Genomic DNA, 11,624 nt, shown 5'->3' with positions numbered 1-11,624 from the left:
ATAAACTGCTGTTGGTCAAATTATTTTTCGGTGTCTTCATATCCATCAAAGAAATCCACAACTACTTGTTTTGAATACAAATACTAAAAGAGGGGCTATTCCTGCTGCTAATTACACATAAACGTAGTGGCAAATACATGAAGGAACATTCCTTAACACAAGTCTATATGCAAGTTTATGGTGTAACTTATTTTCTTTCAGTTTAATCTATATATTTGTGAAAGATTGGGAGTAAAACATAGCTTCACCAGCCCATACCACCCACAAACCAATGGCTTGGCTGAAAATGCTAATAAATCCATCAAAAGATAAGTGAATTGGTAGGAATATTACAGTACTAATGGCAAGTAGAGCGTGCGATGTCAGAAGATGCAACTTACTAAAAAAAGTCTTCAAAAGCAATGTGTTATGTTGAAAGTCTTTATACATAATCCAAAAGGTATAATACTTAATGAAAATCTGTTTCAGTGAAGACCGTACTCTTTTTTTTTTTTTTTTAAACAAAACAAATCAATGAGCATTTGTTACAGAGCATTGCGGAAGATGGTTGATGACAATGGGAGTAATTAGGATGAATTACTTAAGCCCATTTTGTTTTCTTTGCGAACTAATGTACATGCAACAACAAAAATGTCACCCTTTCGACTAATGTTTTGTGATGACCCAGAAGAAGTCTCAGAGAATTACACAGTAAGCTTATTACCAGCAGCATCTTTCACATACACATGGCATTCAGTGAGTCTTCATTTTGCAAATACAACCCCTTCTCCATTTGTTTACAAAGAATCCAGATATGAATACATTTGGGGAAGATTTCTCCAGAGTACAGCATAAATATGAAATTGAGACATGATGCTGACAGTGCACTGGCTCTAAGTAACATTTCTAAATCACAAGAACAACAACAAAGACATTATGTTAAAAGAAAGACTTCTAAAGATGGGGAAATAACCTTTGATGTTGGGGATGGTGTTCATAGAATATCAGGGTTGGAAGGGACCTCGGGAGGTCATCTAGTCCAACCCCCTGCTCAAAGCAGGACCAATACCCAACTAAATCATCCTAGCCAGGGCTTTGTCAAACGGGGCCTTAAAACCTCTAAGGATGGAGTTTCCACCATCTCCCTAGGTAATGCATTCCAGTGCTTCACCACCCTCTGAGTGAAAAAGTTTTTCCTGATATCCAACCTAAACCTTCCCCACTACAACTTGAGACCAAACTCCTTGTTCGGTCATCTGCTACCACTGAGAACAGTCTAGATCCATCCTCTTTGGAACCCCCTTTCAGGTAGTTGAAAGCAGCTAGCAAATCCCCCCCTCACTCTTCTCTTCCGCAGACTAAACAATCCCAGTTCCCTCAGCCTCTCCTCATAAGTCATGTGTTCCAGTTCCCTAATCATTTTTGTTGCCCTCCGCTGGATGCTTTCCAATTTTTTCACATCCTTCTTGTAGTGAGGAGCCCAAAACTGGACACAGTACTCCAGATGAGGCTTCACCAATGTCAAATAGAGGGGAACGATCATGTCCCTCGATCTGCTGGCAATGCCCCTACTTATACATCCCAATGCCATTGGCCTTCTTGGCAACAAGGGCACACTGTTGACTCATATCCAGCTTCTCGTCCTCTGTAACGCCTAGGTCCTTTTCTGAAGAACTGCTGCCTAGCCATTTGGTCCCTAGTCTGTAGCGGTGCATGGGATTCTTCCGTCCTAAGTGCAGGACTCTGCACTTGTCCTTGTTGAACCTCATCAGATTTCTTTTGGCCCGATCCTCTCATTTGTCTAGGTCCCTCTGTATCCTATCCCTACTCTCCAGTGTATTTACCTCTCTTCCCAGTTTAGTATCATCCGCAAATTTGCTGAGAGTGCAATCCACACCATCCTCCAGATCATTAATGAAGATATTGAACAAAACCGGCCCCAGGACCGACCCTTGGGGCACTCCACTTGATACCGGCTGCCAACTAGACATGGAGCCATTGATCACTACCCGTTGAGCCCGACAATCTAGCCAGCAAAGCAAATCAGGTGATACATTGTGTAAGAGTGAGACAATAATATGAAAGCTTGTGTGTACACACACACACACACACACACACACACACAAGCAGTAAGTCACTGCAATAATTAGAGTGGATTTGTATCTATGTCCAGAAACCGGGGGTGGGTGGGTGTGTGTGTGGCTCATTTATGCAATCCGCTAATGTACTCTAAAAATTTCAGATACTTCATCAAAACGATTAACTAGCAAATCCTCATCTGATTGGAAGAGTAAAATTGTTCAGCATACCAGACAAAGTGATGGCCGCAACTTGCGGACCACTCATATTAAAGGTATTGAATACCAAATTGCCATTATCATTTGTTATTTATGTGTAATTATCTGGGTTGAAAGTAAATGCCAGAGATTACTGGTGTGCACTGCACTGGCGTCCTTGCCAAGGTGTGTGGGGTGGGCTCGTGGCCCCCAGAAGGGGTGGGGTCTCTGGCAGAAGATGTGGGGGCCAGATTCCCCCCCACCAGCCCTTCCTGAAAGCTGCTGCTGCGGTGGCTAGGAGCACCAGGCCCTTGTAAATCACCGGAATCCAGGGCAGCCCCTTTTGTCCCCCACCGTCAGCAGCCCTGCTGATAGCGTCCAAAAGTACTGCCAGACCCTATGGCAGGGCTGCTGATGCAGGGGGAGGTAAAGAGGGCAGTGACATTAAAGCATAAAGCACTGCCACAGCAGCACTATAACATCAGCAGCGTACGGGCTGGTACCGGTGGCCAGTTCTTACCGGTATGCTGGACCAGCCCACTTTCACCTCTGGTAATTATGATTTTTTTCCTAAATAGAAGTGTTGTTAGTTTGCAGATATGTATTTGCAGCAGAAAGACATCAGTATGGTAGAAACAACACAAGAGGCTAATACTGCGTTTAGAAGACAAACAGCAGTTATTCTAATGAAGGAGTCAGGTAATAACTTCCTCCCATGTACTATGGACTCATTAGGTGTATGTGAAGGTAACAGGAAGAGTGGAATTATGTCACGTAGCAGACTGTTATCTTAATACCCCTAAAGTGGGACATCTCACAGGTTTGGTTCTGTAATGGTGACTATGCATCAAAAATATCTTTAAGTACCAAAAAATTAGAATGGGGCGAATGGTTGCTATTGATAGACCAGTTAAATGAAATAGGTATTTTTATATACAGCTACAGTAAAGTAAAAATTTGAGAAAATATGACTCTCAAAAAAGAAAAAAAAATGTTCAAACCAGTGACTGGATTAAAATATTGACATTAAGTAATAAATAAAAATTTGCATTTTGAGTGGTGGTCATAACATCAGCAGCATTTCATAGCGCTATATTTATTTTTCAGAAAGCCCCATCCCTCCTAATTCACCACTCGGGTATCACCTTAGGCTCATGTCTGTGCTCTGTACCCCCAAGTCTCATCTCCCTTTTCACATACTTGCCCTCAATCATCAAATAAATCAACTGCACATTAGCAAAGCAGCAGCAAATAGTGTTTTCAACCCAAAGCCACATCCCTCCTAATTCGCTACCATCCCTGGACCGGTGACAGGTGCATGGACAGCCAAGTCATTGCAAATAAGCAAGGAAGAAGCCAATGAAAAAAATCAAATGGGCCACTCTGGTATCACCTTGGGCTCATGTCTGTGCTCTGTATCCCCAAGCAAGGAAGAAGAAAATCATGAGTGTTTTCAACCCAAAACCCCATCCCTCCTAATTTGCAACCCCTGGACCAGGCAGTAGCAGATCCTGAGCAGTAGCCAAGAACATGTCAAAAAAATTCCTACAGCAATTCTTTAAGAAAAACATGCAACCTTGAGTTAACAACTGCCAGTGATGGAGACTCCACCACAACCCTTGGTAAGTTGTTCCAATGATTAATTACTGTCACTGTAAAAAAAGTTACTTTATATGCTGCCTGTTTTTTGGGTTTTTTTTTAACTTCTATTTCCAACCATTTTAGCATGGTATACCTTTGTTTGCTAGACTTAAGAGTTCCTTATTAAATAGTTGTTCCTCATGTAGGTACTTTAGACTGGAATCAAATCACCCCTTATTCATCTGTTAAGATTGAGCTCCTTGAGTCTATCAGTAGCATGTTCTCTAATCCTTTAATCATTCTCATGGTTCTTCTCCTCCTCCCTTCTCCAATTTATCAGCATCCTTCTTAAACTGTAGACACAACTGGACACACAATTCCAGCAGCAGTCACCCCACTGCCAAATCCAGACATAAAATATCCTGTCTACTCCTACTTAAAAGGCCCCTATTTATGCATCTCAGGATTACAGTAGTCCTTTTGGCCAGAGTAGCACAGAGGGAGCTCACGTTCAGCTGATTATCCACTGACCTGCAACTCTTCTTTAGTTACTACCTTGAAAGTAAGAGGCCCTCAGGCTGTAGATGTTACTTTGTTGCCAAGGAGGTGTCTTGTCCCGAGCTGCTTTGGCCCTATGGCTTCCTCCATAAAGGGGTCATGACCTGCCCCCAGAGCCAGCACCCTCAACAAACCCCCACGCTTCCACACACCTAAGCTGACATGTTCAGGGACAGGGGACCTTATCAGACAAGCTTTGTGGGATCCCGAAGTTGATATTTTTAAAATAGGTCTTATTGTTTGAGGGGGACAAACAAAAGTTGCTTTGGTGACAGAGGCTTTTTTCCTGCCTCAGACACAGCCTGCACTGGGTGCAGGTCATAGGTGATCATGTGCTGGGTTGCACAGGGCAGTTTACTGTAGTTAGACAGTGATGCAGCTGCCTGTAAACATCTCCTGGACAGCAGATACTTTGTTACTGCCATTGGCCTCTGCTCAGCGCTTCAGGGCACCATAGAACTTACCTAGCTGCATCCATGTTTTTACATTATGTAAGAGGAGGGGAAGAGGAAGAAAAGGGAAAAGTGCTTTAGGTTAAAAAGCAGACAAGCCAAAGTTGGTGCAGTTTGCCCTTAAGAAGCAGGGCAGCTGCACACACCCACCAGAGAACACAGCCCCTTCTCCAAGATTGCCTTTATCTATCAATTGCCAGTGACAATCCCACCACACTATTTACACCAATCCCACAGCCTTAGTGCTGCCCACTGCCATGAACAGAAGTGCAAGGGCTGCTTTAGCTTTCACAGCCCAATCCAGACAAACAAAAGTGAGAGAGGTCCATGGGCAGGTACAACCTTGCACACCTGAAGGCTTCAGCCACTGGGCGCAGTTGGTGTAGTAATAGTAGCAGCATTACAATAGCAGCCAAATAGCCCTATCTGGCTCGAGGGCGTAGTGTGCTGGCAGCTCTACAGCCCCCCAGCGTGCCTGCTCAGAGACTGTGCATGCCCGTGACAGACAGCATTCTGGTCCCGCATCACCAGGAAAGCAGGTGAAAGGTCAGTGGTAGGTGACACTCCAAGACATAGGTGCATGATACAGCTTCTTATAAGTTTGTAGTGATGTACTAATGAAAAGGTCCATTCCCAGCCCAGCGTGGCCTCCTCCCTCACCACATACACCCACCTTCAAAAATCATCAGTCTATCCCCCCACATCAAGAGGGTTCTGACTTAGGGTTTTTCCACAAACATGCTGGTCTCTGAGCCTTTAGGCTTTTTCTTCACAACCAGGAAGGCTAGAAACTTTCTTTAAAACAAAAGCTGAGAGTCCCCTGACAGCACATGATGCAGGGAGTTTGGGGGGGGAGGGGGAGAGAAGTCACACCCAATATTGCAAGGCTTATGCTAAAGTCACAATTCAGCAGCACTGCCAACCCCTAGAGGAAAGGGCTGCATGAGCAAACAGAGGCAGGCAGCAGCCAGGATCACTTTCTGTAGCTGGATCACTGAAAGATGCCTCATCTTCCCCCAGCACCAACTCATCAGTGCAAAGAGGCTTGTAATAAGCTCATCACCCCAGCAGCAATGCAGACAGAGTGACAGCCCGTGCTTGGGGAGTGTAGGGGAGATACCTGTAGCAACAGTTTGTCCCCAGCACAGCAGTCCTGGCACCAGGGCAGGGCTATTACAGATGCATCCTGTACAGTCTGGAACACAGACCCAGGCTCAGCTGCTGGCACTATTAGCAGGGCCACCTGCTAGCCAGAGAGTGGGGTGAAGGGGTTTGGCACATGAGCCCATTACACTGAGGGGGACAGACAGCAACGGGGAGCTACTGAGAGGGCTGAATGCAAGGGGCTTGTTAGAAGAGACAGGGCCCCCTTCCTCCCTTGACAGCAGTGGCCCATGCAGACAGCCGAGGGACAGCACAGGCTGCAGGAGGCCAGTATTAAGTGGAGATTTCCAAGAGGGAGAAAGGACACTAATAATGCTGAGCTGTCGCCGTGCCAGCTTCCAGAGGGGAACAGCTGCTTGTGTTATGAAACATGCCCTTGACCCGTCCTGTCCAACACATGCAGAGCAACATAAACAGGCCTTTCAGCCAGCTCCAGCAGCACAGGCCTCTGCCAGCCACAGAGGAGAGAGATCATGGGAGCAGTGTCACTAGGGCCTAGGCCAGCTGTGCACCAGGCCCTTCAGCAGGGAGGAACGGACACTACAGTGGAAGGGCCAGCGAAGCTGTTCAAAAGTGCTCCTGTCAGCTTAACTCTGCTCCCAACAGAGCAGCAATGGTCAGAGCATGCACATGGGAAAGGAGCCCCAGACTTGAGAACCCTCTTACCATGCAGCCTGGATCTAGTGCCCATGGTCCAGAGTGCGGGGTTGTCACAGAGCGTGGACAGAGCCGCTGCGGTCCTGGGACACAGGAGTTGAGCACAGGTGGCAATGCTCCAAGCCAAACAAAACATGTACAAGCCACTCAGCCTCCTGCCAGTCAATAGAAAGAGCGCCACACCCTAAGCAAGGGGGAGGAACTCACTTGAGATGCTGCACCAATGGCACTGCTGGGAGAAGCCATCAGGCAGGGAGGCCTCTAGGAACCCAGCTGCCTGCTGCAGTGGGAGTTGACCAGGGTTTGGGTAACAATCTGATTGAAGTGCAATTCGTTGAGAGCCGCAGTCTGAACTAGCATCACCAGGGCTGGCTCCCAGCCACACTCATCTTCATGGGGATTCATATCAGTGGCATTCAGCAGCCCAAGGACCTGTTTGAACCTGGATCTCCCTCAACAGATGAGCAGGTACTACTGACATCACCAGCACTAACAGCCCTGACCAGGGAGAGGGGATGCAGACCAGCTCCAAAGCTGGTTACACTGACCCCAACACCGCAAAGTGAACACACTCCAAAGCCCAAAGAGGTGCCAGCTTCCTGAGTTGGGGGCTCTGCCAGAGGAAGATTTAAATGCTCCTAGTGCTGCTGCCAGCCCGCAGCCCTGACCCTGCTGGAGGCCCTTTCTTGCAAAGTTCCAAGCTGTAAATGAATTCAGAGTGGACAGGCTTGTGATTTCACAGGAGATGGAGGCAGGATGCTGCCAAGTCTGTCCCCAGCTGCTGCCAATTTGTCCACACCCCGTTTCGCAGGGACTCCAGCTGGGCTCCAGCACGCCCAGCCCTGGGGGCCTTCCCAGTCTGCATAGGACACAAGCTCCATTTGGTGTTGGGAGTGGAGGGCAGCCCATAGCTCATTCTCCACACAGTGGGTCAATGAGTGCCAAGTGCACAAGGCAGGTGGCAGACCTGACTTTCTGGCACCGATAACAGGCAGCCAGGGCCTGGAGCTCAAGCTGAACAATGCTGCAAGGGAGATGGGGAGCCTAAGGAGATCTGGTCCCTGTGCCCAGTTATAGATTATGGGGGCTTCCGCTGGGTACCAGAGACACAGTCTTCCCCCACTGAGCTTTTAGCTACATGGCCTTAAAGGAACAGAGGCTGCTTAAAACCATTAAAGGCATGTCTACATTGCCCCCATCTCTCAGCAGCATGTAGCCCCCTTCACGTGGCTATAAATAGTGTAGACCATGAGGCATGGCTTAGGTGAGTAAAGACACTTGTACTGAGTACATACCCCACACAGCTTTACTTGCCCAAGCTGTGCCTCCCTGTCTACACTGCTATTTTTAGCAGGGTAGTGTCCTGCTGCTGATGCCCTTCCTCCATTACAGGAAAAGTCTCCAGCTGCAGGGAAAGGCTCTGCCTCCCCAGTCACAGCCCACTTTTCACTGTAGCATGTAACTATGTGAGCACCACACAACACCCCTTCAGATCACGCCTTTCCATCTACTTGTTTTTGTACCTGCAGCTGTTAGGAGTCCACTCCAGAGAATGGGTGGGGAAGGGGAGATCTCCTGGTCCACTTTCCTTTGTTTACCAGCCCTCTGGGGAGGGGCAGTTACACTGCCTGACCTGGGTGCTCACCAATAACAGCACAAGCCAAACAGAGTGGAGAGCCTGTGTGCAGGGGAGGCAGGTTCTGCTGCCACCGCTTGCTCATGGAGATGCTAGAGACCCTGGCAATGTGAGAGGGATTTAGAACAAACAGCAGGCCCTGGATCTGGAGGATGCAGAGTTATTCCCTGGAGTTAGAGTTAGGCCTAGGGGGAAGGATCTGACTGATCTCGGTCCACAGAGGCTTAGCCAGCAGCCACTCTCAGTGCACACACTAGTGTCCGGCTGCAAACAACACACAGGACAGATTGGCGTCTTCACTGCAGCGATTCCTAAAAACACATGATTTTAAAAGTATTAAAACTGCAAGGGACTGGAAAAGGGCCCTGGGGCTATGCCGCTGCTGGCACGGAAAGAACCTGTCCTTTCCCACAGCTTTTTCCACCAGAGACCAGGGCTCCCCTCTCCTCTACGCTGGAGGATTCTGAAGGGCTTGGGGTCTAGCAGAATTGTGACATCAGAGAGCAAGAGCCACAGCCCTTTGAATAGGAAGGGATTGGTGCAGAACCCAAGGCTTTGCCAGACGCTCAAGGTGGAAGAGGTCTGTGCAAGGCCCCAGCATGCCCTCCCTCAGTGGCAGGCAGAAGCCATACCCCGCCAAACTCTCTGCTCCTCCAAGGAAACCTCCAGTAGGAACAGGGGAGAGCAAACTATTTCTAAAGGTAACAAATGTTTTAAAAAAGCCACTGGGGCCTTTATTTTATTTTTTTTTTTTTCCTACATCTTGAGGCAGCAGGAAGAGCCCAGGTGTTCCTTCCCCTCCCCGGCACTGCATGTTGCAGGAGGGGGAGGCAGCTTGAAAACATTTTAAAAAACACCTTCAAAACTAAAGCCAACCTATCAAGAGTCCAGGCTGCAGACAGCACCTAGCACAGCGCAACTCAGTGATGCCCTCAGTGAGGCACCTCTGCAGCAGTCAGAGAAGACAGCCGAGACTGGAAAAAGCAAGATGCAGAATGACAGAGTACCCAGGACACAGGCTCTGGGGATGGCACCAGTTCCCAACTGGGATAGGGGGGTGTTAAGAGCAGAAACAAGGTCTGGAGAGCAGCATCTTTCCCGAACTCTCCTAGCCCCCTGCAAAGCTGGGCTTTCCCTGCCTAAGGGAGGAAGAGCTCCATCAGAGGAACTCATTCTGCTACAGAGACTGCTGAGTTTATACTGGGCCCCTGGCTGGGAGGAAAAAGGGGAGGGTGCCGCTGAGGGGTAGCACTGCCGTGGCAGTGACAAAGGGGGTCCCTCAGCCCTTTTCCTCCCCGCTTCACCCCCCCCCCCCAGGATCACACAGCCTGGTAGAAGCCAGAAGATAAATAAAAAAGGTGCTACATAAAAACTATGGCCCAAGGTTCCAGCCCATGTGGCCAGCACATACTGAGCAAAGCCAGCTGGTATTATAGGTTAAGGGCTGACTCAGCAGATCCAGGGTTCATCTTGGTGGATAGAGCTCACCCATGTCTCTGCTTGGGGGCCACATAGCCCCACTCCTGCTACCGGTCCTTGGAGTCCAGCCAGGGAGGCAGCTGCCATTGGGTGTGGTCGCAGGGCTGAGATTGTCCCCATGACCAATGCCCTCCATGCAGTTTCATGTACAGGCTCAGCTCCCCAGCAGTACAGCAGAGCGTGCTCTCCCGCACAGGTACACAGATCAGGCTCTCCCGCAGCTGCATTGTCAATTCACCACCAGCGTGTTGTCCTGCAGTGGAGCCCTGCAGGGTGAGCAGAGGAAACTGAGTGGTATAGCCCTAGCTAGATGCTGGCCTCTGACACACGCACCAGTGGGCACTCTGATGACAGGGGGAATCCAGCCGCAGAGCAGAGCAGAGCCGGCCGTGAGGCTGCCCTACAGTACAGTGGAGCTCAGGCTGCACAAGGACTAGCCTGCACCATAAGGAAACAGTTGCAACACCTGGAAACATCATGTCCCTCCCACTAGCCTGCCGCCAGCTGCACAGCTCAAGCAGGAACTGATCTGCACAGCGCCTTGCACTGAGGACTTCCCTACGCAGTGATGCCTGCTGCAGAGAAAGGGCTGGGCCAGGAGGTTCTTGAGCAGGTTGCTGCTGTTTAGCCTGATGTTTGAGGCCCTTTTATAACCAGACAGAACAATCTGTCCAGATGTCCCTTTCCACCCCAAGTCCTAGGGACCAGCTGGGGAAGACTCAAGAGCTGCCTCCCATCTCTAGGCTATAAGTATGCTCCTGCCAGTAGTTTGATATGGAGCTCATGAAAGTGAAGGACTAATACATTTGTTAAGGTTACAGGCTTCCTGGTGCCCCACAGTCCTGACCTACAGCCCCTGGCTATCCCAGCCCTGCCAGTGCCCCTCAGTCCCATCCAACAGCCCCTTGCTATCTCAATCCTTTGCTCCCACTTCTGCCAGTGGGCTTCAGTCCCAACCTGCAGTCTCCTGCTATCAAAGGAGAGGTCAGCGAGGAGACAAAAGAGCATAAGAACAGCCATACTAGGTCAGACCAATGATCCATCTAGCTCAGCATCCTGTCTTGGATAGTGGCCAGTACCAGAGCCCCAGGGGGAAATGTACAGAATGGGACAGTTGGAGTGATCTACTCAGTCTTCCCCTCTTGGTTTCTAGCAGTCAGAGGTTTAGGGTTGCCCAAAGCATGGGTTCTATCCCTGACCATCTTGGCTAATAGTCATTGATGGATCTATCCTCCACAAACTCATCTAGTTCTTTTTTGAATCCAGTTATACTTTTGGCCATCACAGCAGCCCACGGCAATGAGTTCCACAGGTCAATTGTGTTGTGTGAGGAAAAAAGTATACTCACTCTTGTTCATGCTAAACCTGCTGCCTATTAATTTCATTGGGTGACCCCTGGTTTTTGTATTGTGGAAAAGTGTAAATAATATTTCCCTATTCACTTTTTCCACACCTTTCATGGTTTTTATAGATCTTTGTCATATCTCCCCATAATCATCTTTTTTATAAACTGAATAACCCTAATCTTTCTAGACTCTCCTTGCATGCAAGCCATTCCATAGCCTTCATCATCTCTCTCGCCCTTCTCTGAACCTTTTCCAGTTCCACTATACCCTTTTTCAGATCAGGCAACCAGAACTGGACACAGTATTCAAGGTGTGGGCACACCTTGGATTTATATAGTAGATTATGATATTTTCGGTCTTATTTTCTATTCCTTTCCTAATAATTCCTAACACTGTTAGCACTTTTGCCTGCTGCTGTGCATTGAGCAGAAGTTTTCAGACCTATCCATGGTTCACTCTTTCTCGAGTGGTAACAACTAATTTAGAACCCATCACT

The 11,624-nt window shown here is 48.5% G+C and overlaps 1 protein-coding gene across 1 annotated transcript in view; it reads right to left on the bottom strand.

Moving 5' to 3' along the window:
- Positions 1-11,624, bottom strand: part of MCOLN1 (mucolipin TRP cation channel 1) — a 38,804-nt gene continuing 27,180 nt past the window's right edge. The window contains exon 14 of the mRNA XM_038378661.2: positions 1-10,048. Within this exon, the coding sequence (XP_038234589.1) occupies positions 10,012-10,048 (37 nt within the window). The 3' untranslated portion in view covers positions 1-10,011. The remainder of the gene's footprint in view (positions 10,049-11,624) is intronic.

Source organism: Dermochelys coriacea, chromosome 20 (genome assembly GCF_009764565.3).
Source record: "Dermochelys coriacea isolate rDerCor1 chromosome 20, rDerCor1.pri.v4, whole genome shotgun sequence".
Lineage (NCBI taxonomy): Eukaryota > Metazoa > Chordata > Testudines > Dermochelyidae > Dermochelys > Dermochelys coriacea.
This window is presented reverse-complemented; position numbering and strand designations above follow the sequence as displayed.